The 25872-nt window shown below is 43.9% G+C and overlaps 1 protein-coding gene and 1 pseudogene across 7 annotated transcripts; both read right to left on the bottom strand.

Annotated features, from left to right (window-relative positions):
- On the bottom strand, positions 12014-15344 carry Cyp2d33-ps (cytochrome P450, family 2, subfamily d, polypeptide 33, pseudogene; annotated as a pseudogene).
- Positions 18143-22513, bottom strand: Cyp2d12 (cytochrome P450, family 2, subfamily d, polypeptide 12). 7 transcript variants are annotated; one of them, XM_006521128.3, is made up of 10 exons: positions 22469-22513; positions 22221-22360; positions 21184-21355; positions 20760-20912; positions 20520-20680; positions 19722-19898; positions 19397-19538; positions 19017-19204; positions 18494-18635; positions 18145-18393 (listed from the first exon to the last, which is right to left on the bottom strand). In XM_006521128.3, exons 2-10 carry the CDS (start codon positions 22332-22334, stop codon positions 18203-18205), a joined length of 1440 nt encoding a protein of 479 aa, XP_006521191.1. In that variant the 5' UTR covers positions 22335-22360; positions 22469-22513; the 3' UTR covers positions 18145-18202. The 7 variants fall into 7 exon arrangements, 6 of the variants coding, with proteins under 6 accessions (NP_958748.1, NP_001342594.1, XP_006521191.1 ...); XM_006521132.2 differs by having other exon boundaries at positions 21184-21326; positions 22460-22478; NM_201360.2 differs by lacking the exon at positions 22469-22513 and having other exon boundaries at positions 18143-18393; positions 22221-22467.
- Between the last annotated feature and the right edge of the window lie 3359 nt (positions 22514-25872).

Raw genomic sequence — 25872 nt, 5'->3', positions numbered from 1 at the left:
AGATACTATAGCAGAGTTATACCCATACACACGTATTTACAATGGCCTAAGGGGAAGGTGGACTATACAAGAGACTAAAATAGGAACTATGGCAAGGACACGGAGCCCTTGGCCCTGGCTTCTAAGATTAGTAAATTTTAGGTGGAGCCCTTCTTGATCCCAGCTGTTATCAATGTATTCTATCCTGGGTGGTTCCCGTTAGACCTTTTGTGTTTGCATTCCTCTGTTTTATGTAAGATTCCAGTTACCTTAATTGTACCTTGCGAATATGTCACCCAACTTCCTTATTGTCCTCTGCATAAAAAGTCTGATGCTCAGTTGTAAAATGACATTCAGATTCCACACAAACTCTCCTGCGTGTGTGTTTGTCTGTCATTCATCCACACTTTGCCCACCCGCGTCGAGAGACCCCGTTCCACGCAGACACAGGGACCCAAAAGGTCTGCGGCACCCATCCAATGCATGATCATGTCTCTGTCCTTCTGGCGCTGTCCCCTTTCATGCTCTGGTCCTTCCCTCCCTCTCCCCTCCTTTGATTGCTTTTTTCTCCCTCCCAACTGGGATTGAGGCATCCTCACTTGGGTCTGTCACCTTTTTAACCTTCTTGAGTTCTGTCTATTGTATTCTGTACATTTTTGGCTAATATCCATTTATTAGTGAATAAACATCATGCATGTTCTTTTGGGTCAGAATTACCTCACTCACAATGATATTTTCTTGTTCCATCACTTGCCTGTGAAACACATGATATCCTTGTTCTTAATACCTGAGTTGTATTCCATTGTGAAAATGAACAACATATTCTGCATGGATCCTTCTGTTGTGGGAATCTGGATTGTTTCCTGCTTCTGGCTATCACACACAAGGCCACTCTAAACATAGTTGAACACCTTTCCCTGTGGCATGTTTTGGGTACATGCCCAAGAGTGATATAGCTGGGGTCTTCTGGTATATTTATTTCCAATTTATTCAGGAACCTTCAGATTGATTTCCAGATTGGTGGTACCAGTTTTCAATCCCATCAGCAATGGGAAAGTGTTGCTCTTTCTTCACATCCTTGCCAATATGTGCTGTCACCTAAGGTTTGATCTTAGCCTTTCTGACTAGTGTAAGGTGAAATCTCTGGGTCATTTTGATTTGCATTTCACTAATCAATAAGGACTTTGAACCTTTCTTGAAGTGCTTCTGAGCAATTTGAGGTATCTTTGTTGTAAATTCTCTGTTTACTTTTATAGCTCTTTTTTTTTATTCAATTGTTTGGTTTCTTGGTGCTTAGCTTCTTGAGTTCCTCATATACTGTGGATATTAGCCCTCTATGGGATGTGCAGTTAGTGAAGATTTTTCCCAATTTGTAGATTGCTGGTAAGGCCCATACATAAACATAATAAAAGCAATTCACTCCAAAGTAATAGCCAATATCAAATTAAATGGAGAGAGACTTAAAGCAATCCCACTAAAATCAGGAAGAAGCAAGGATGCTCAAACTTCCAATATCTGTTCAATATAGTACTCCAAGTTCTAGTTACAGTAATAAGAAAACAAAAGGAGATCAAGGGGATACAAATTGCAAAGAAGAAGTCAAGGTATCACTAGTTGCTTATGATATGATATTATACATAAGAAACCCAAAAAATTCTACCAGATATCTTTTCCACCTGACATACAACTTCAGCAAAGTGGCTACATATAAAATTAACTCAAATAAATCAGTATCTTTCCTTAATACAAAAACTAAATTGGCAGGGACAGATATTAGAGAAACATCTTTCACAAATAGTCACAAAGAATATAAAATATCTTGGGGTAACTTTAAGCAAACAAGTGAAAGATCTCTATGATAATAACTTCAAGTCTCTCGAGAAAGAAGTTGAAGATCTCAGGAAATGATGAGATATCCCATGCTCATCTATTGACAGAATTAACAATAGTAAAAAAAAAAACCAAACAAACAAAAAACAAAAAAACGGCTAACTGACCAAAAGCAATCTACATGCTCAACGCAATCCCAATCAAAATCTCAACACAATTCCTCAGAATTTGAAAAGAACATTCTCAAATTCATCTAGAAAAGCAAAAAAACCAGAATAGTAAAAACAGTTCTTAACATGAAAATAAATTTGGGGGAAGCACCATTCCTGATTTCAAGCTATACTTCACAGCAATAGGAAAAAAAAATTCATAGTTTTAGTACAGAGACATACAGGTTAACCAATGGAATAGAATTGAATGCTCAAAAATAAAAGCACATACTTATGGACACTTGATCTTTAACAAAGAAGCCAAAACTATACAATGGGGGCGGGGGAAGAAAGCATATTCAGTAAATGGTGCTGTTCTAACTGGTAGACTGTATGTAGAAAAGTGGGGGAAAAAAGATCCATATTTGTCAACTGACACAAAGCTCAAGGCCCAGTGGATCAAGAACCTCAACATAAGAGAAGTTACACAGAATCTAGTAGAAGAGAACCTGGGAAAGAGCCTCGAACTCATTGGCACAGGTGGAAATTTCCTGTAGTCCCCCACCCCCAGCCTTGAGCAGTCTGGCTCTGACATGCCACTGTGAGCTAGGCCACCTCAGGTGGAGTCTTTAGACCTAGATAGGTCTATTTTTCTGCCACCTCTGCTGTTTCCTCCAAGATGCCACTACCTGCTGAGAGGCTAAACCTGTTCTCCTGACACTATCCTGATGAAACAAGATCCTGGCCTGGTCGGGGATGGGATACCCCCCTATATAAGCTCAGATTCTTAAGTAAACTTTGGGCCTTGATCAGTAGTTTTGTCTTGGTCTTGTTTTTCCTCTCGACATTTTCTCTCATGCAGCCCCAGCCTCCCTTTCAGGAACACAGTTCCCATAGCTGCAGGCAACTACAGGTGGTGCCTTGAACATGCAGCCTGAATATGGAAGCACCGACTGAGGGAACACTGTCTTGGTGGAGCTCCACGAGAAAAGTAAGAAGATGTATCCCTGCATAGTAAGCAACATACAGCATTAATATTAGTGCTACAGATGTCATCCTTTGAAGGCTGGGAGTGAAAAATTCTAAATAGGCATTTGTCCACAGTCAAGAAATGCATCAGGCAAGAGGAGTTGGGCTTAAAATAATAAAATAAAATAAAATAAAATAAAATAAAATAAAATAAAAATAAAATAAATAAAATGAGTAAAAAAATGTTTTTAAAAGGGAGATGCTAGATATACATATGACATGAGAGAGAGAGAGAGATAAAGAGAGAAGTAAAATGGATTTTGGAGCTCTCCCACAGACAGAGGAAAATCGGGGGACATCCTGTTTACTCTCTAGCCCTTATAGGAGATACCATTAGTTCTGGTTACATCAAGTTCTCTACCCTCTCTGTATTGTCTGTGTTTGGTGCACCAATCTGTTCATGTGTCAATTCGTGTCTTTTTGTTGTTGTTGTTGTTTCATTTTCTGAATGACTGTTCTATGTTTCATGTTGAAAAGAAAAAAAAAATGGTTAAAACTTTATCCGCTGACTATCCATCTCTTGATTCAGTCTCAGTTTACACAGTGGAGGCTGATAAAAGGTTGCCCCACATCTTAGCCAGGAGTAACACACAGCAGGATAGCTCCTGCTGAAAAACTGTTTTTAAAAAGGGGTCTGTACTTCTTAGTTCTAAGGCAAATAAGCTGATAGTTGTTTTTTTCTAGAAAATTCTCTGCAATTCTGATTTTTGGGTTCAGCAAATGACAAAGTGCTTTTTATCTTGAAATTATAGCTAGAAAGTAAAATTCTTTGATTCATCAAAATGTATAAGATTTGTGTAGCCACTTCATTTGGTTTCTGACTGGTCTTAAAAGTATAAATATGCTCTGCCTGTCTTAGTCATAAAGAATTAGCTTATAAGTTATGTGGTATGATTGAAAAGGTGTAACATTAGTAACAAGAAAGTTAGCATAAAACTGGTAATTCAGGGCTGGAGTCATTTTAAAACAACAGCACGTGGCATGAACCAGCCCAGGAAACTAGGCCTCTAGAGATACTTCTAAATTGAGATAATATTTTATGTGATTCTTATCCTAGAAACTAGACTTATAAGAGATAAGATTTAGGGGCTGGTGAGATGGCTCAGTGGGTAAGAGCACCCGACTGCTCTTCCGAAGGTCCAGAGTTCAAATCCCAGCAACCACATGGTGGCTCACAACCATCCGTAACAAGATCTGACTCCCTCTTCTGGTGTGTCTGAAGACAGCTACAGTGTACTTACATAAAATAATAAATAAATCTTAAAAAAATTTAAAAAAAAAAAGAGATAAGATTTAAAACAATGTCTCTTTAATAAAGCATTAAAGTTTGCACTGTCATGCATTCATATATACGAATTGGCAGCCAAACTTGGTAACATGAAAGTGATGTTTCTGATATTGATTTTTAAGAAAATAAATTGTTTAAAATTGGGTTTTGCTTTCCAAAAGTTATGGATTGCAAAAGAAACTTAGAAATTCTGCAATCTGTCCTCACTGCAAGAGGAATAATCTTTGGACCAGGACTCAAGCAGAGATTAATCAATGCTCAGATTAAGAAATATTTACATTTGAGTTAATGAAAAGCTCAGAGGAGCCTCAGAGAGGCTTATGTGGCTTTTCTTTTGTTTTGCAAACCCTGCCTAGGGAAGTTCTTGGGACCTTGCCTCTTCTTGCTTCTGGGGAATAATTTTTTTTAAAGCTAAAACATTATTACAGATCTATCCAGGTGTTGTTCAAAATAAAGTTTAAATTTTAGATTTATGAAAGGTCAATGAGGCTGTAGAACTTACAGAGGCATTACAATCTGGCTTGCCTACTCCATATAGAATTATTATAGATTTGGAAGGTTGTTTTTTCCTTTGCATTGTAAAGCTCTTTCCAGTGAGCTTGTGATCATTGGAAAGTTTTGCCTCTAGGTATGGCTAATAGCCTTATGTTATATAAATAATAATAATAATAATAATTTTTTCTAGTTTTGCTTCAATACAAGAAGCTAAGACTTTGAATCTTTCAATGTATATTGCTTCTTAAGTGGACAGTAATTTATTAGCAAATGAAGGGAAGTTTACTTCAAATCTTTGCTCTCACACAATGAGCTTTAAAGTTTTGGGGAGTAGCTGTTGCTCCAGAAAAGATTCAGAGGCAATATCATTTAAACATTTAGGGTCTTAGTTATCCTAGAAAAATTGTGTACAGAAAATTTAAGAAAGAAAAGATGATTTGTTTACTTCAAATTATTTTCAAAAGCTTCCAGGAGATGTTAATTGGCTAAGACCTCACCTTAAGGTCTTAAGGTGACTCAAGCCTTTGTTGGATGTTATCAAGGGAGATGCAAATTAACTGGTGAGAAACAAAAGGCTTTGCAGAAAGTAGAGAAAGCTTTTATAATTAATTGTTATCAATTGTAATCAATGGTAATCAAATATTAGCTGCTTATTTTAGTTATTGTTACTTAATGTGCCCACAGCAATTCTTTGGCAAAACAGAACATTAATGTAAAATTATCTTTCTTCATCTCCAAGTAAAGTTTCAACATCCTATTATAACACTGCTATGGTGCTAATAAATAATTGTAAGATAAAATCATGAAGGTATTTAAAAAAAAAAACAACAACAGCAAAAAATGTGTCTTAAAAAAAAAGTGTCTTAAAAACCTGATGAAGTGTCTGTTCATTGTTCCAAACAGCAATTAAATTGGTTATTTCAGAATTTTGATATTTGGCCTATTGCATAGCAATTTTTTTTTAGATAAAATTGATAATCATTACCCAAAAGATAAGTTGTTAAAGATTGCTTCTATGCATGCTTTTGCGTTTTCTATAAATTTATGCATTCATGCTTCCCATAAAGAACACATCTACTGTATTTAAAAACAGCCCTTCTATGGGAGAAAAGTATATGAGATTGGATCACATGTTTATTCTGTTGAGTTTCCTCCTGCTTCAGCACAGATAATTAAATTGTGTGCTATAGTCAGTGTTTTAAAATGTTGAAAAATCAAGCTTTAATTTGTATACTAATAGTTTATATATATGTATATATACATATACATACATACATATATACAGACATACATACATACATACATACATACATACATACATACATACATACAACTCAGGGCTTACAATTGCTTGAAATGTTCATTTTTTAGATACTATGAATTCTCAAATTTGCAATTGTTTATGCATATACAACTCAAGTTAAGAAAAAAACTGTTCCTTTAAAGGACTGTCTTTCTCATTCTAGATTGCCTGGACAAGACCTTTTATGGTGATGCCATGCTTAATTTTTATATCCCAGGCAGATTATAGGCCTTACACAAGAATAATTGGCCATATAATCTCATTATTTACATCATGAAAATAGTAATGGCTTGAGATAATAATTTGGTATTTTTAGAGAACGTGCATGTCAAATTGTAAAGACTTGTTCTCAGTGTGCTCAGTTTCTACCTGTTCCACATAATGGTGTTAATTCTTGAGGACTTATACTTAATCAATTATTGTAAATGGATACTCATATTTCTGATTTTAAAAAATAAAATATGCACATGTGACTGTTGATACCTTTTCGACCTTTCTAGTTGCAACTGCTCTAACAAGAGAAGCAACTAAAAGTGTAATTAGTCATTGCCTATGTTAATTTTTTATGCTTGGCGTTCCAAATCAGATTAAAACAGATATTGGAACTGGCTAGTACAGTCAAGTATTTGAAATGTTTTTTCAACAATTTAATGTTACCCATGTTACTGAGATTTTTTTATAATTCTCAAGGACAAGGTATTGTGGAACTTTAAAAACTATACCTTAAAAAACAAAGAAGGGGAGGAATTATATCCCCATGCACATTATTTAAATAACACTTCATTTTTAAAATTTAAAATTTGGATGCCTAAGATCTCCTTGCTGAGTGCCTCATAGTATCTTAAAACTAGGCATACTCATGCCTAGGTGAGATGAAAAGGATCCACTTATTGTCATATGGCATGATCATGAATAGGTATTTTATATGGGTAAGAGGGCATGCTTGTGTTTTTTCCACAGAATGCTGAGGAGCATGCCAACTGCCAGAGTGATTCATGTGAAAGGCTGACTTGTGAGCTTGCTGAGTGCCCTAACAATGGTGACAAGAAAGCTGTATTGGGTACATGTTCTTGACCCACCTTTGCTTGCCTTTATCCTAGATTAGACAAGCTAAGATGCCTTGCTTCAAGCTTTTTAACCTTATAGGACAGAGAACATTAGAGACTGTGGAAACTGACTTAAAAAATTATTCAAAATGAGGAGTTATACTGACTCTTCTCTTTCCTTTAATGTGACCAGTTATTCTAACTCAATCATGGACTGGCCTAGTAATAAATCCAATATTAGAGATTCATATTATGAAGATAGCTAAAAATCTTTATTAGCCAGCAGAGTTAACTTGGTGCATAGCCTATTTACATGAGAAGTAACAGCTTTTCTGTTGATTCTCAATGTCACCTCCCCACACCTGGAAGCCAGAGCTTGGACTTGATTGTTGCTAATTTGCAACTAAATAAAGTACCCAGACTTCCCCACAGACAACATTAATCCTGTTGATTTTCAAATTTCAACTTTGAATATTAAGTAGGTCAGTTACCTCCATGCAGGCTCTCCTTGAGCATACACAAATGGCAGAAATTCATTGTTACGATGAGATGCATTGAGTACATATTGTGGCTTTGGTCTGATTGTGGAAAAGGTGTGCAATGAGGGCCGGTAGCCAAGGACGGGCCACTGGGTCTATGACTTATTTCAATCTAAGACAGAGGCATGTACCAAGAGGCTGTAGTTTGTTCATAAGAACACCATAGAGCCATGTTTGTGCACATAAACACAAACAACTGCACGTATTTTCCTAGACGGATAAGAATACATTCAATGAGACCAAAGTCCTAAGACAGGCACTGCCACCAGCCACCATAATTCCCAGGCAGGACCATGGAGCTTAAGTAAATTTTTTGCCCTGGTCTAGCTAATTTTTATTATATAATTAGAGAGGAATTGTAGCCTCCCCCAGCCTTGAGCAGGCTGGCTCAGACCTGCCACTGTGAGCTAGGCCACCTAGGTCTTCCAACCTATATAGGTCTATTTTTCTGCCACCTACCCATTTCCTCCAAGATGTCACTACCTGCGGAGAGGCCAAACCTGTTCTCCTGACACTATTCTGACAAAATGAGATCATGGCGTGGTGGGGAGTGGGGAGGGTATCCCCTATATAAGCTCAGACTCTTAGGTAAACTTTGGGACTTAGTATCTTTGTCTTGGTCTCCTTATTTCTCTTGTCATTTTCTCCCATGCAGCCTCAGCCTCCCTTTCAGGAACACAGTTCCCGTAGCTGCAGGCAGCTACAATATCCTAAACAAAACTCCCATGCCTCAGGCTCTTAATCAATAATTGAAAAAATGGAATCTTATGAAGCAGGAAAGCTTTTGGAAGGTAAAGTTAGAGTTGAGATTTTTTTACTTCTTCTTGTGAAGGCTGATAGCAAAGACCACACCCACTGTGACACACCTACTTCAAAAGATCCACAGCTTCTAATAGTGCCACTCACTGGGCAAACCGTATTCAAACCACAACCACACGTTATGAAGACAAGAGATTGTGCCTCTATCCTTGCCCACATCTGGATCCTTTCCACACAACTTAAATAAAGGTCAGTTGAGGAAGTTGGCAAGAAACAGGATGAGACTGGACACCTCAGTCACCCTGTGCTGTGGTGATTTCTTGGATGGTCGTGGGTTGATAACATCACCACTGCTCTCACCTTTCTAGTCCCTAATGTGGGAAAACATCACATGCACACTCACACATTGGATGTAACCAAGGAGACACAATTGTTCTGTCCTTTGTTACCCACATTCCTCCATTATTGTGGGATCCTCTGGGTCCAGTTCACCCCATGGTTCTCCAAAATGCCACTGCCACACACCAGCACATGTCCCTCATGTTTTGAAATCAGTGACATCCTATTGATGACTGGTCATGTAGCACCACTACTGGGCACTGACCTGTTGCTTCCTAAGTACCATGCCCATATCTGACCAACTCTGCACATATGACATCTTGACTTCAGAACTGGGCATGAAGCCTGGGTGGTCAAGTATGGATACGGACAGCTGGTTTGCACCAGTGTCTTCTGCAGAAACCTCTGTCCAGGGATGAGAACCTCCACATTAATGGCCAATGGTAAGAAGGACACATCTCTGCAGTTTTGTGGCAAATAAGAGCAGGGATCAGAACACCTCCAAAGGACAGGCCCATCAGACTTCAAGAACCAGTCTGGGCACTCCAGGTTCCAAGTCTTGTGTTTTTGATACTTATTGAACCCAGGATCTCATGGGTGTTGGGCAAATGCTCAACCCCTGATCTACATTGCCAACCCGAGATCTGGAACCTGTGGATAGGAATGTCACATATTCTAGGTAATTTCAGATATGACCATTCACCTGTGACCTTAGCAGAGTGTGGAATCTGCCTTTGGGCCTCTTAGCCTCCTACCATGTAGAAATAAAGTCAGGTATCTTCAGGAAGGCGGTGAGTTCCAAGACCACACAGTGCCTTCCTCCTCTTGATTTCTTGACTAATATGCTGCATTAGACCCTGATCCTTCTTCCATACCCTCAGGACCTCATCCATTAAAGGTTGCAGAAGGGACTTGAGTCTTCTATGTCTTTTGCCCTGTGCAACCATAGACCAAGACAGCTGTCACATCCTGTCCCATTTCCTGGTCTTTCTGCCTATACTTTGCAATGAGAAAGAGCAATGTGTCCTCATCCCCTGCAGTGCCTGTCATGAGGAATCTGCTAAAGCTCCTACTTGTGGGCACAGCTCCCTGTCTGTCCTATGGCTTCAGTACCATTGTGTGTTGCTACAGGTGCTGTGATTGTGATCTCTGTTGCTCTTCATTCCAACATGTCTTTGTGTACAATCCATATAGCATGCTCTCTGAAGTTACACACTGCATGCTGCCATACATGTTGTGGCATGGGCCCTGGGGGCAACTGGAATTCCAGAAATTGCATCAGTGTATCAGGTCACCAGAGGAAGGAAGTGGCCATGAATATGACCCCAGTTCATGTCCATTAGCTACCTAATGGGTTCATCACTACTCATAGGTCTTTCTGGAACCATCTTATGTTGACCACCACAGACACCTGAGATTAGGAATGACACCTCTTCCTGCAACCTTGTATCTGCTCCCCAATAAAGGAGTCAGGCTGTCTCTTTTCTTCCTCCCTGAGTTGAACTCCCGTGCTTTATCTCAGTCTAGGTGCATGGAGAGACCAGGGTTCCCTAGGAAGGTTTGCCTCCTAGTTTTCCTTCTCTTCTCCCCCATTACCTGCTGATTCTCTGGAGGGCATCAGATATCAAACTGAGTCCACAGGAAGTATATAAAGTGGTTGTTTTAAGATGTCTCTGGTTGCATTTGGCATAAGTGTTCAGTGAATCCCTACTCCAAGGAGCATGATTATGAGCCACTCATCTGCCAGGCCACACTCACAGCTTTTAGGACCTAAAGGACATTACCTCAGACTAGTGTAATTTTGTTAGCACCATTGAAAAGGGGGGAGAGGTGCATTGTAGAGATCATTCAGCAGTGAATAGCACCAGCTTATGTTCCAGTGGACCCAGGCTTCACTCCCAGCACCCACAGGATGACTTACAACTAACAGAAACTCAAGTCCTTGGGGATACTATTATACTCTATTCGGTCCTGTGTGAACACTGTATGCATGCAGGCAAATACCTATGGATATATGATAACAATATAGGAGAAAGGTGAGACAAAGTAGAGTGTGTGGTAAAAAAAAAATTGTGATTATTTCTGTAGACACAAGGAGGGGTTCTGTTGAGTATACTTTCCCCAGCATGATGAATGTTTTGTCCTGTTCATTCCACAAACCAGTGGGTGCCTAGTGATGAGCTGTGGAAAAGGCATCCTTAATATTCCTGTTGAAACAAAGCCCGTGGGAAAACATTTTCTTTTTCTCAAAATCAAAATCAGTGTGTGCACACAACGCTGTTTCAAGGCAGGCAAAAGAGGTCAGGGTCTTGGGATGCTGTAGTCTGGCCTCAGATTATATGGAGTATAATGAGCCTTGTGGACTGTCGCATGCTTTAGAATTGTCCTCTCTGGCCCCACCAAACCCACACAGTTTCAAGACTCCAAAATACTTGAAGTTTCCTGGTGAGTAGCATCCAGTACATCTGTCACACACAGGTGCAGGGAGGACTCTTCTCAGTGTCTTCAGGTGTTCCCAGACAAAACCTGCCCACATTCCTGGAGTTTGACCTGTCCCTATTTGCTAAAGTAGATTTCTTCCCCATCCTTTGACTCTAGCAACCCTGAGTTTGAAGGAATCAGGTTATGTAATTGTGAGAGCTGTCTTAACCATCATCTATGGCGGTTCAGGGTTTTGGGGACCTATGCCAACATTGCCACCAAACAAGTATTGTGCTGATTTCCAGCATAATCCATCCACACTCACCTCACAGTGAGACCTTGAGAATTCCTTCTATGTGCAGTGTGTGGCAAAACCAGCATCCATTGGTCCGTCTTTTAGTGTGATAGAGGGTCAACCACAGAACATCTGCACAACTACCTCTCCTCCTACATTATCTGAATGCTTCCCTTTCTCCTCCATTTCATTCCCTCCCCCTTTCTACCTTCAACACTCCCAGATGACTACCCACTCCACCCCTTTCTTACAAGAGTCTCATTAAGCAGTGCAATCTATATAGCACATGCTGGGCTTGAATTTGCAATCTTCTTGCCTCATCCTGTCATATGCTTTAGTGGAGGCTACTATTATTGGAGAAATAAACTATTCTCACAGCATTGAAGTTGTTGATAGGAACAAGACAGAGGGTCAGGAAGGATTGTATTCTGTTTTCTTGGGACACAATTGAGAGAAGGGTAGGAGATGGACCAAGAATCTGAGTTGCAGACACAGAACTTGTTTATTGAATATCAATAAGCCCAAACTGGAGAGAAGATTGGTGCCACTGTTCCTCCTACCGAACCACCACTGCACAGAGCTGGGAGGGCGCTGGAGTAACTGGCATTGCATAAATGCCCTAATCACTGGGAGGGGGTTGCCCCTTTGGCAGAGAGAAGCTAAAGCACTGGAGGAGGCAGGTGATAAAGAGGAAGAGCACTATTTGGTCCAGGGGCTGCCCCAGGCATGCTTGGTGGCCTGTGGGTAGAAGAGGGCTAAGTTACACTGGGACCTATTAGTCCTCAACCCTCCAAGGCACCGCAGGGAGAGACAAGCAGTCAGGCAGCCCAGAGGTACCCTCTGAGAATGGCATGAAGGCCTCAAACTACAGAAAGTGGCCTTGGGCATCCAGGAAGTTTTTAGGATGAAAGTGGAGGGGCTTCTCCCACACAGTCTCATCCTTTAGCATAGAGGACAGGTCGGGGATGAGGGCCTTCACTGGCAGGAGACACAATGTCTGAACATTAACACGATGAGGCTTACTAGGCCCTAGTCACTAAGTTCACAGGCACAGCCTCTACTACACACACTAGATGCTTTCATATAAATTTACCTGTAGATGCTTCTCAGCTTTCACTAATACTATGACATGGATATGTGATAAGTGGCAGATATACACCCACTCTCACCGGTATTTACAGTTAGTGGATGTTACAAGCACTCGTTTGTCGCAGACCTTTTGGGTCCCTGTGTCTGCGTGGAACGGGGTCTCTCGACGCGGGTGGGCAAAGCGTGGATGGATGACAGACAGACACACGCAGGAGAGTTTGTGTGGAATCTGAATGTAATTTTACAACTCGAGCATCAGACTTTTTATGCAGAGGACAATAAGGAAGTTGGGTGACATATTCGCAAGGTACAATTGAGGTAACCGGAATCTTACATAAAACAGAGGAATGTAAACACAAAAGGTCTAACGGGAACCACCCAGGATAGAATACATTGATAACAGCTGGGATCAACAAGGGCTCCACCTAAAATTCACTAATCTTAGAAGCCAGGGTCAAGGGCTTCGCGTCCTTGCCTTAGTTCCTATTTTAGTCTCTTGTATAGTCCACCTTCCCCTTAGGCCATTGTAAATATGTGTATGGGTGTAACTCTGATATAGTATCTATTCTGGTTTCTCCTTTGGTCTGAAACTTCCTTCTTCCTAAGTGATGGTAAATTCCTGTGTAAGGGAGTGACTTAGCTTTTACAATCTTGCTGAATTCTAAACCCTTGATCTTGGTCAAGGATGCCCTTGGACTGTTGGAACACTGGCGGAAGGCTTTAGCCATGTCAGAGCACTTATAGGAAAATACTGAAAGAGAGCACATGGATCCATACTCTAGACTAGCGCGGTAATGGAACTTGGGAATGAAAAATTAATATATGGGTAGAGAACACTAGCCTCCAGGAGGAGAGCTTCCTTGAAACTCTTTTGCCTCATGAGTGACTTTTAAGCCTTTCGGCTTGTCCAGTTGACTCGACCAGAGAGCGTAGCACTCGTTCTGTATTTTACCTTGCTTGCCTTTCTAGCTGGGAATTCTAAAGTATAGTTATTGCTCTTATTTCTATTCCCATGTTAACCCAGGGAAGTTGGTTCTGTTGAGTTGAGAATTCTGTTGCCTAAACTCTAGTCCTGTGCAATTGATCAGATCAGGTCAGCAGCTCACTGGCAACACTGAATAGACATTGAAAGGACCAGGCCTACGTTAGGGATTAGAAGCCGTGCACATCAATGTCAGGGGAAGTCCTTTGTGGCAAAACCATGGCAGTGATGTCTTCAAAACGCTTCACCTCATGAATGACAACGTTGGTGAAAGGCATGAGGATCTAGTCTGCCATCTCTGGATGCCACACCTACCCTATGACCTTGTCAATTTCCTATGATTCTTTGCATCAAAAAACAGCAAGTCCTAAGTTAATGAGACCCAGTATGGTTCCCCTTGTCTGTTAAGGGCTGAGTCCATGGGAGGAAATATGACCATCTTCTTTACTAGAGTGTAGGTTAAACCTCACTGGGAACCACAAGTGTCCCAAGTAAGCTTAAGGAATGTGTCTCTACAATCCTCCTCCTTTCTTCCCAGATACAGTGATGAGGCTCACTCTGAACATCTGGTTGCTGGATCACGAGAAGCAGACTCCAGGTCAGAGTGACTAAACTCGTCACAATCCCAGGACCCAACAGGTCAAGGATAATCAGATATAGATTTGGTTCTCTGAAGCTACGCTCAGAATTCCCCTTTGCCTAGGACACAGGAGCACAGCAGACTCAGTGTAGAGACTGGACTGGCCAATACCTTCTCGATGACTCCAGGATGTTATGCTTCAGTGTCACTGGGTTATACACAGCTCAATGGACACTAGATCCCATAGTCTCACTTTCTCCATTTCAGCCAGGAAGGCATCAGTCAGGTCTCGAGGTGGCTGGTCAGGATCTCAGATTCCATGTGCTCAGTGAACATTTTATTCACTATGGTAAAAGATGTCTTTTGCCCAGAGAAGACTTTTTCAGCCAACCCTGAGATGCCCAGTAGAGTTGGGAATGTGTTGAGAACCTGTAACAGCCATAGAATATGCTAGGCCTTCAGACTGCCTTTAATTTAACAAGTTGGTTAAATAAGATTTCTAGTAATAATATTCATTATTATTCCAATGTGTGTTCCTGTATACATGATGTGAGGAGAGCTATTGCCACAACAAAGATGTGAGGTCTGGGATAAACATATAGAGTGAGTTCTCACCTCACCTTACCACATGAGATGAGAAGTGAAACTCAAGCACCATGCCTGGCAAGCTCATTACACACTGACCATCTCTCTGGATCCTAGGTATATAGGCTTAGTGTTGATCTCTGACAATCTTAGTTTTCAGCCGCTTCCATGATGGACACAGGCCCTATTTGTTCCCACCCATCACTGACTTTGTCTTAGTTCTAGCCTTCAGCCTCTAAGCCTTGTGATGGAAATCTCATAGGCCTTGTTGTCTTCCTTGTGAGCAGAGATCCAGGTTCTCACCTTCCAGAGTGCCTGACCTTGATTATTCTCCCCTCCCATTGCTGCAGGCTTGTCAAGGTTCTGGCTCCTATTCCTGTAGTTGACACTTCTAAAGGTGTCCTTCTCAAATCCCCTGTCTACAGCCTCCTCTTGGGACATAAACTGCACAGAAATCATACTGCAGGCTGCCCTTGATCCTTCTACATCAGAGATGAAGCCAATTTTCTTTTTCATGCTTTTTTTTTTCAGTAGTTTTAGCATTCGATTGTCAGGGTCTCCGTAATTGAAACAACAGGCATAAATGAGAGAGGGAATCACATTGCATACGGCTTTATCCAAGAGGTGGTAAGGATTGTGGGGACTCATTGCATATAAAACAATCATCTGGTAGGGTACATATTCAAAGCTTTGAGGGCTTGAGGACATTGCCTCATAGAGGAATGAGAATGCCCAGATTTTCATGGAGTTGGTTTTTTTTTTTTTTTTTTTTTTTTTTTTTGGTGGAGGTAAAATATGAGGGTTGACTGGTATCCAGTCAATGGTGTCTGTGAGTGTGTGAGCAGTGGGAGGATATCTCCTGCAGTAGAGGGAGAGGCTGGAGTCCTTCTTGCCATGGAATGGGCATTGGGAGAAGGCAGCTGGGATTCCTGTGGGTGAGTAGGGGCCCATGTTGGGAAGGTACCTAGAGCCCCCATGGTGAGTGAGTGGGGAGGTGCAGCTGGAGTACTGCCATCTTCAGTGCAGGTCTATAGTCAGCCAGTGGATCAGGCAGCAAGACATACAACAGGGCATTTCTCGGACCCAGTCTGAGGAAGCTGACAAATGATCTAAGAATCCTGTGGGGCCACTAAGTTGGTCCAGGGACATGTCACATGCAGGTCTCTCTCTCTCTCCCTTATTCACCCTTTGTTTCTTGGGGGTCAATCTCACCTAGGAACAGTCTTCCACCTGGAGATAGGTAAGGCAATTTTCTTCCTCATGCCAGAGGCATGTGGCCAGGGTAAGCAGCCATGAAGAAAACAGAAAAATGACTCCTGAGCCTTCAAACAAATGGCCCTTGTGTGCTGGGCACTGCTGGGCACACCACATATGCCAGCTCATCATTCACTAGGCTCAGCAGAGGATCAGTCGCTGTCCTTGCTGGGCATCTAGACCTCTAAATATCAAAGGCTCAAAACTCCCAGTGGATTCCAGGCAGGCACTCTCTCTGCTGCACCTTCAGTGTAGAAGGAGAGGCAGGAGCCAAGCTGCGACCACACCAATGCTGCCCCACATCAAGGACTAGACACGGGTCTCCTCCTGTCTGCTGACCAGGCTACCCCTGCACTGACCAGCTCTGTGTCAGTGGAGCCTGTGGGTAAGTCCGTGCTTCTTGCTGGACTGAAGCCTCCAAGCCTGCCCCCTCTTCCTGTCTAGGATTCTTGACCCCGCCCAACCCAGTTCCATATAAGAGCATCATAGGTTGGGGCAAAGACAGGAGACTTTCTCAAGCCTCAAGTTGGCCTGAAAGGAGACCTGCATGGGAGTTAGGACACCAGCATGGATCATGGTTAGAAAGGGGATTAGGGAGACAACTTGCTCAGGTCACTGATGGACCCAGGCTCTTGGGTTCCTCATGGTTTGCTCCAGGCCCCTTCCAGAAGAACTTCTGGTACTAGATCATTAACCCTGCATGTCAGTGCTGGGACAATTCATTTGGCCTCTCATCTCTACCTGTCTGTTTCATACATGACATTATCAAAGAGAAGCAGTGGTGTTGACTGGGGGCCATCCCCAGAGGGGGATGGGCTGACTCAGGCTGAATTTTCTTGCATCAGGTAAGTGAGCCCTGGTGAGATAAGTGCCCAGACAAGTGAGGGATGGACCACACTGTGCTGTAATGGGTTTCTTCTTTGTCTCCAGCTCTTGGGAGAGGCATGGATGCTCTGCTAACCATGTGCCTGCTGCCACTGTCTTCTTCCCTTCATCCTCAGTCCATGTCCTCTCAGCCATGTGACCAACTGTGGTCTCTGAGAATCATGTGAGTTCAGGGAGGACTGGGGTGTGCATATTCATGTCAGCAGCACAGGTGTGCCATGTCCACACAGGATGCTGTGACTGAGTCCCTGGCTATCAAGCATTGTTACATTGGGACAGGGGTGCTCCCAGGTTTGCAATTCTATACACACATATCAACAGGTACTTTATTGCTGTCCTTTGGACTCCACTGGTAGAGGACAGATGGAACTTGTGCAAGTTTCTCCTGGCACCATTTATACCAGCAACAGGGATTTAGGCAAGTGGTCCCTGGTTACCTGAGTGTGACTTGGAGTGTGTGGAGATGGGTCAGCCATGTGGATGCTCCATCTCACTGGCGCCCACTAAGCCCCTGGACAGTGAGGCTCCCTGAGGCTCCCTGTGGGCAATGTCCTCAGCCAGAGTCACACTGGTGACTGGGAATCCCACCCTCTGACATATCTGACAGACAGCTGGGAGTGTGCCAGTCTCCCTGAGCTCTGTTGTCACTTTTCCTGCTGCTCCTTTCATCTCTGTCATTCCTATTTTGTCACCACTTAAAGACAGCAAACTTCCTGTCCCTGGGAGTCTTTCCAGTCAATCATGGCACCACAGGGTGTTGGGAACCACCATGTCATGTCTTCAAAGAAGATCACTGCTGACTCTTAGTGGAAGCCTGCTACACCTGTACCAGAGACCCATGGAGAACTTACATCTGCGTGCAGTTTGTCACCAACCTGGTCACCACTATTGGGTCTTAGTGTGTGATGCATGGCCAGGTGTCACTCCTAAACAAAGCCTACCTTTTTGTTCTCTTTCTTCATCCTCCTTTTCTCCCTCCCTTCTTCCTTTCTTCTTTGTGCATCCTTTTTGTAGCTCTGCTTTAGATTTACCAGGAAGAATTTCCTCGTTGCATAGCCCAGACTGACCTAGGGATTGCTGAATATCCCAGGATAGCACCACACACTTGATCCTCCTGATATGGGCTCCAAGTGTTGAAACTGCAGCCCTGTACCAGTGGTCCAAGCTTAGCACATCCTTTCATCGCAAGAGTTATGTTGTCTCTTGGAGAGGGACAAGGCAGGTGGAAACATTGGTTGGAGACTGTTGTCAGAGGACCCAACAAGAGAGGGCTGGGGTTAAAGCAGAAAACAGCAGCAACCACAAGACTAGTTTATTCTACATGACACAGCCTTCCCTGCAGAGCCTGTATGGAATTAGTGTCCTTGCTCACGTATCACAGCACAGAGCTGGTAGGGGGAGGGGGCAACCATAATAGAAAAGACTCTATGGTCACTGGGCTGGGGCTGTCCATCAGGCACTGAGAAGCTAAAGCGCTGCAGGAGGCAGGTGAAGAAGAGGAAGAGCTCCATTCGGGCCAGGGGCTCCCCCAGGCATGATCTGCGGCCTGTGTGTGGAAGAGGGCTCAGTTAGTCTGGGACCTGATTGGTGCTCCACCCGCCAAGGCACCCTGAGAAAAGGCAGGCAGCCAGGCAACCTGCATTCACCTGCTGAAAATGTTATAAAGGCCTCATGCTTCACAAAGTGGCCCTGGGCATCCAGGAAGTGTTCAGGATGGAAGCGGAGGGGCTTCTCCCAGACAGTGTCATCCATATGCACAGAGGACATGTTGGGGAGGAGGATCGTCCCCTGTTAAGAGGCACATAGTGTGAACATGGACTGGGGTGGAGCTGGCAGACCCTGGTCACCAGGATCACATGCATATCTTCTTTCCTGCACACACTGGATCCTCTCTTTCAACCTCAGCCCCTAATCCTCTACACCCTGCAGGGTCCTGTAACAGATCTCCCATTGGTGGCCTACCCAGCAACCATCCCTGTGTGCAATGCTCCATAAAGTGCCCTTTGGTCATTTTCTTTGCCATTTCTCTTTCTTGAGGACTCTCAAAGGCTGCAGCCTGCGTGGACTCCTGTTCTTGTGAACAAGTTACAAATGGGATGTAGTGGTGTTGGTATCTCCTGCCCTTGTAGGATAGTGATCATGATGAAGTAGTATCAGGCCCAGGCCTACCTTGGGGATGAGGAAGTCCTGCACTTCAATGTCACGACTTGTGATGCGTGGCAAATGCAGTGGAACAATGTCCCCAAAGCGCTGCACCTCATGAATGACAGCATTGGTGTAGGGCATGTGGGCCTGGTCTGCCATCTCTGGATGCCTCACCTGCCCTATGACCTCATCGATTTCTTGTTGGACTCTGCCTGGAGGGACAGCATTACCTCAGTGAAACAGTCACAAGGGACTTCCCTGTCTTACAATCATGTTAAGGGTTGAGGCCATGTCAGAAACACCAGTGAGCAGCCCTGGAGTCTGGGTTGAGGTAGCACTGGTAGCCACAATCAACTGACTGGGGACTGTGCCTCTACCTCCCTCCCATCCTCAGTTAGGCTCACGCTGCACATCTGGATGCAGGATCATGAGCAGCAGGGCCCAGGACAGTGTGGTTGAGGTGGTCAGAATCCCTGCAGTGAACAGGTCTATTACCACCATGCGCAGGTTCTCATCATTGAAGCTGCTCTCAGGATTTCCCTTGGCCTGGGCCACACAGAAAGGATGGTCTCAGTAGGGAGAGAAAGTCCCAGATGGCCTCCCATTGTCCCCAGGGCAGCCCAGGTGCTGAGTCACTTGGTGATGCACAGAACCCTACCCATCTGGCCTCACAGCTCATAGGACATCAGCCCACAGTCCCTAGCTAAAAGTCTTGGAGCTGCCAATTGCCTTCTCTATCTCTGCCAGGAAGGCATCAGTCAAATTTCGGGGTGACTGGGCAGGGTCCCAAGTGGTCCTGTTTTCAGTCAACAGGTTATCCACTATGGCGATGAAGGACTTCTGACTTTGCAGGAACTTGTCAGCCAGCCTTGGGATGTGCAGGAGTATCGGGAATGTGTTAATAACCTGTGAGAGACACGGGGGAAGTCTCAGAGGTTCATCTTCATAAAATTAATTATTAGTGAATCATAATCATGTATGGTGCTTATAGGGCAGAGTGTATGGAAGCAAGTGATAGGACAGTGTGTAGAGTCAATTGTCTCTGTTCCACATGGGTCCCAGACATCAAACTGGGGTCAGCTGCCTTGCTTTGCCAGCTCCTTACCCACTCACCATTTTACTGTCTGCTCCGTGCTAGTGATGCTCGGTATCCACCTGGACCAGTCTCAGTTGCCAGCCTCCCTCACAACAGACACAAAGCCTGTTTGTTCCCACCTGTCCCCAGCTTCCTATACAACTGTTAAATTTGAAGAGCCACCTAAAGGTTCTCTCAGCACCAGGTGAACAGAGGAATATTCTACCCTGGCCATAAACACAGACTTTTGGTGTTCCATGCAAATAGAAGGCCCAAGTTCTCTCCCTTTGTGGAAATCCTGATCTTAGTCCACTTCTCCCCTCATGTTCTCAAATAGTTGTCAACAGGCATATCCTTCTGTAGTTGAACCCAAGAAGGCCTCTCCCACAAACTTGGCACAGGGAAGACAGACTGCACAAAAGTGGTTCTGTAGGCTGCCCTGAACCTCCTACCTCAGGAATTAATCCAGAGAGTTCTGTCAAACTATCTTCCAGTACTTTCAGCATCCTGATGAGGTAAGGGTCTTCATATTCAAAGCGACGGGCAAAAATGAGAGATGCAATCACATTGCACGTAGCTTTTTTCAGCATGGTGTTGGGATTGATGTACTGCCCTGGAAGTGGAGATTCAAGCAAGTCAATGGACTGCCCATGTATCCCTGTGCCCAACTACATCCCTCACCCATCACCCACCAGCCTGAGTAGTGAAGGCATCACAGAGGTGGCCGGCCTCCTTGATCACCCACTCCTCCAGAGATTTCCTGCCCAGGCCAAAATTGCGCAGAGAAGACAAAGAGAATCGCCTCTGCTCTCGCCACTCAGGTCCATAGGGTGCAAAGATCATACCTGCAGACACATCTGTGTGTAACCAAGAATGTCCAGATGTGCTGTCTCCTGCTCTCATCAATTCTCCTCTCCTCTGTGTTCTGTCCTGGCCATGAGCCTCTTAAAACCTTGCTATCACAATCCAGTGCATGCCTTCTGGGTAGTCCTCCTGGTTTTCAGTGACTCTGCTGTGAATTGCTTGACCACATCCCCACCCACATTCATAACCTGTGCTTCCTCAGCTTATTCCCACACGTCTGAACCCAAATCCACCATCCACACAGCCCTTTACCTTGGGATCTGGGCTTGAAACCAAGATGCTCAAAGATGGGCACTGGAGGGCGGTCAGCAGTGTCCTCTCCACAGGTCAACAGCACTTCCTTCATTGCCTTCATTCTGTTGATCACAACCATAGGCTTCCAGGCCATCTGTAGGCTAAACACGTCACCATAGCGGTTTTGAAGCTGAAGTAGAGGGACAAAGCACATAGGAAGTAGAGGTGCCCACAGATCATAGAACCAGGCTCACTGAATAACAATGTCAGTGTGAGAGAGTGCAAGGCACTTTCTATGTGTGTGAGTGCACATTTGTGTATGTTTACACATACATGTTTGTGTGTGTGAATTTAAGTATGTGTGTATATGTGTATGTGAGTCCATGCATCTAGCTGTCTCTCTCTGTCTCTCTCTCTGTATTTGTGTGTGTACATGTATATTTGTATGTGTTCTTGTTATTAAACTTTGGTCCTCATGTATCCTGGGAAAATGCTCTTCCCTGAGCTCCATCCCCAGCATAAGGCTGCCTACCACTGTGGTGTCTTATTTTTAAGTTCAGCAAAGTAATCACAGTAGATGTGACACCCCAGTGGTGACCTTGCCAGAGCCAGAAACTGTCCTGGGTTCTTTAGCATGTCAACATTCACTAAGAAACTGGTTTCTCAGGATGGGCAGTGAGGCCAGAGAGCACACAGCAGCAAGAGATTCAGGCAGCCACAGTCCCTCTCTACACTCTGTGTCCTGACTGTCTGTGGTGGTAGACCTCACAGCAGGCAAAGACCTTGTTTTTGACAGGGCCATAATGGACTTGGGATCTCTATGGCTGCTGCCCTGTATAAACACACTAAATCCTGCTGTCACATCCTGCTTCATCTCCTCGACTTTTTCCCCATAAACGTTTGCTCTAGGTACTCCCAGTGGCTGCTACCAAAACATTTCTAAGCCTGTTCCCTCTTGGGGGGTCTATATCCCAGTCTGACCTGTAGTTCAAACCCTACTATGTGCCACTAAGGACACCATAACTTCATATACCATCCATCGCTAAGTCACTCACCTTGTACAAGCTGTATGGCATATTATTTAGGTCTACCTGCAGCAGGTTACCCAGCACAGGCCATGGCACAGGGCCTGGTGGGTAGCAAGAAGTCCAGCTCTGGCGCCGGTGCATCAGGTCCACCAGTAATATGAAGATGACTGTGAATATGGCCACAGACCACAGGTCAGTCCCAGTCAGCAGCTCCATGACTGCCCCACTGCTTCCCAGGCTTCCCAGAGACCAATGAAAAACGCTACATCAAACACCTAGGATCAGGATCCTTCTGCCTTATAAAGGAGTGCCAGGGTTGCCCTTTGTCTTCTGTGTCCTGCCCCAACCCAGTGTTTTGTTTGACCTGGTGTAGGGAGGAGCCAGTGATGTTTAGTTTCTTCCAGAAGCTGCTGATTCTGCTGGGCTGAACATGGAATGCAGATGTCTAGTGGACTCCTGCTTCAAGATGGATGATCTGATCATTCTGTGCAGAAAATTCATTGTTATGCTACCCATGCAATTCTTTGAGGGCTTGAGGTGTTGGGCAGTGGGTGTGGGGGAAAAGAGGGAGTGGGAGAAAACCCCCGTCCCGCCAGAGTTCCGGTGCTCTGGTTGGTCAGACATGGAAGGACTGCCACTTGCTTTATATGCCACCCCAGGTGGGTGTCTGGTTGTAGGAAGCCAGGGACCCCAGCTTGGTGGATAGTGTGAACAAGAGGCAGTAGTAGGTAACAGGTTCTCGGTCTTGGGCATCTCACACTGGATACTGTGGGAGTGCTGAGACAAATGGGGGTTCTGAGGGTGATTCAGTCAGCCCCAGGCCGAGGAGAGGTCAGGGGGAGAGGGGGGTGAAGGGTGGTTCCCACACTGGAAAGAGTCCTTGGTCGTGCCCATGGCTGGAGCACAGGAAGCCCTTCCAGAAGGAGGTTAAACACAGCTCCTTAGGGGAAAGCCTATCCCCTGGTTCAAGCATGGCAGGCCTTGAGGATCAAAGACAGTCTATGGTTTTAGAGCTTTATTGTAGAAAGGCAGGGTGAAAGAGAGAAGGTAGAAAGAGAGAGGGAGGCTGGCAATGGCCACATGGAGAAAGCAGGGGCAAGGGAGAGAGAGAAGGAGGGCTAGAGAGGAGAGTAAGAAAGGTGAGAGCTAAGGAGAGCAAGGAGGGGCCAAGCAGCTCCTTTTATAGTGGGCTGGGATATCAGGTAACTGTGGGGAGGAGTATACCTGGCTACAGTCAGGTAACTTTAGTTGTGTGTGTGTGTGTGTGTGTGTGTGTGTGTGTGTGTGTGTGTGTGTGTGTGTAAAGTCTAGCCAGAATGCCAGAAGCTTGGGACATTCTCTGTGTGACTTATACTCAAAGAATTTTGGAGTTGAGGACTCTGTGGTGTCAGGCACCTGTCTCTGGGAATGTGACTCAGTGTTCTATTCCTTGTAGAGTTTTCTACTGGGTTGCCAAAGCAAGCCTCATTCAACCAAAATAGGCTGCTTATCACAGTCCTACATTGAGGATACTGCCTCAAAGAGGAATGAAACCTCCTAGATCTTCATGAAGCACTTTGTTGGCAGGAAATGAGGATTGACTGGCATCCTGTCAATGGCTTCTGTGTGTGAGAGATCAGTGGAAGACTGTCTCCTGCAGTTGAGGGAAAGAGGATGAAGCCCCTAAGGGCAAAAGAAGGCCAGTCAGGGAGGGAAGCTGGAATCCTTGAGGACGAGTGTGGGCCAGTGGTGGGAAGGCAGGTAAAGCCACTATTGAAAAGTGAAAGGTAGTGGTGCGAAGGCAGCTAAAGGCTCTGTTGATTAGTGAGGGGCAGTGGGGAAGGCAGCTGGAGCATGTGCCATCTTCACTACAGGTCTGTGGTCATCCAGTTGATCAGGCAGCAAGACATAAAACACAAGATTTCTCAAACTCAGCCTGGGAAGCTGAGAAATGATCTGAGAATCTTGTGGGCAGAGGTTGGCTAGTGTTGGTTAGACTTTCATCCCTGGGAGGTTACTGTACCCCTCATGGTGCAAGGCCACTTCAGGACTGTGATCCATTACCATAGTTTTCTCTGGTTAGAGCTTGTTCCTTAGGTGATTATGTTAGCCTCTATCAGCAGACCTGGGAGACTAGTTCCCTCCTTAGTTTCAGTGGTTCGAGTACTCTCTGCTGGCAAGCTCTCCTCTTGCAGGGAAGGTGCCCAGATATTTGGTGTTCGAACCTGCCTCCTGGTAGAAGTTTTTTTCCACTCACTAGAGGTCTTAAGATCCCGTGGAGGGTCCTGTGAGAACCTTGGGAGTGTTCAGAAACTCTGAGTGCAAGGAACCCCGGTGCTAGACTGGACTGGAAGGGATTTGTGCCCCTGATCAGGCCGGCTTATCTGCTTCCCTAGTTAATTCAGTCTCAGGTCCCACACGATTGGATTGGAGCAGACACTGTGTTCCACTCACCAGGGGTCTTAAGATCCCGTGGGGGATCCTGTGGATGTCTTTGGGGGTGTCCGGAGACTCCCCGGGCAAGGATCCCCGGTGCTGGAGTCAATCCCCAACATTTAAAGCTTGTTGAATAAGAGCAAAATCATGTAAGAAAAGCGTTTAGAGAAATCAGCTAACAAAATATCATCCCTATAATGTATAATATACATAGAAAGATGCAAAGTCCTAACTTCTTGTATTGAAGCAACAAACATTTTTTTTTTAAACATAAGACAGGGTTTTTAGCCATTCCTTCAGGCAAAACTATTCCAACAATATCTATTGCTTAAGTGACAAGCACACTAAATACAAACCTTTTACAATCATCAAGATGCAAAGAAATACTATAAAACGAATGTTTTAAATCTGCACCAATTTTATACCTACTTTTTGGAATCGCAGAGCAGGAGATCCCATACTTCCTTTAATCTTTTATAAATCTTGCAATAATCTCCACTTCCTTGATTTTTTCTCAATTAAAAATATGGGTGATTAAAATCTTGAGATATGATTGAATTGTAAAAAGTAGCTAATGGAACATTGGCAGTTTGACTATAATTTTAAAGTTTCTTCTCCAATATTAAAGCATAACCATAATTTTGGAAAGCAAAACCAAATGTTAACAGTGTCTGCTCTTTCTAAAATGAATAACAAGTTCATAAGTATCATGTTACAAAGTTTGGTTTCCAGTTCTTATATATGAATGCATGACTGTGCAGCTTCTAATATCTAATTATTTTAAATCATATCTTTTATGAATCCGGTTTCTAGGACAAGAATTATATAAAATATTATTCCAATTTAGGGATATCTCTAGAGTCTTTTTTCCCTAGGTTGGCTCATTGCATGTATTGTTCTCTAGAATGGCTCCCACTAAGTTTCCAGTTTTAAGCCAAATTTCTGTTACCAATGTACAAATTTTTAGGTACTTGCAGAGAATAGGGTCAGTTCTTAGGTCAAAGCCGAAGTAATAAAACAAGGTAATAAACAAAGAGACCAAGCAGGTCAATAAACATAACCCCTGTTCTCTGTTTTTAGGGGCTTAAGAAGATGACCAAGGTAAAAGGAATGCCACACATTTTTCAGTAGAGATTTCCTTGAGCTTTGTATTAACCTAAATGTGAATATTTTAACTGAGCCTACTTCCTTGAGCCCAGTGACAAGTCCTGGCAAAAATTCTAGAAGCAACCCCAAATTCTCTGCCCAAGGGAGTAATGAACTT

The sequence above is a fragment of the Mus musculus genome, chromosome 15, assembly GCF_000001635.26.
Source record: "Mus musculus strain C57BL/6J chromosome 15, GRCm38.p6 C57BL/6J".
NCBI classification, from domain to species: domain Eukaryota; kingdom Metazoa; phylum Chordata; class Mammalia; order Rodentia; family Muridae; genus Mus; species Mus musculus.
This window is presented reverse-complemented; position numbering and strand designations above follow the sequence as displayed.

What these genes read in the sequence shown, in the direction of transcription:
- Cyp2d12 (NM_201360.2), bottom strand. Translation starts at nt 22,409, where the DNA reads ATGGAGCTGCTGACTGGGACTGACCTGTGGTCTGTGGCCATATTCACA. An exon ending in TCTCTGGATTAATTCCTGAG is followed by an intron (nt 19,899 to 20,519) that starts GTAGGAGGTTCA and finishes TGTCTCTCACAG; the next exon opens with GTTATTAACACATTCCCGAT. An exon ending in CCTGCATCCAGATGTGCAGC is followed by an intron (nt 19,205 to 19,396) that starts GTGAGCCTAACT and finishes CTGTCCCTCCAG; the next exon opens with GCAGAGTCCAACAAGAAATC.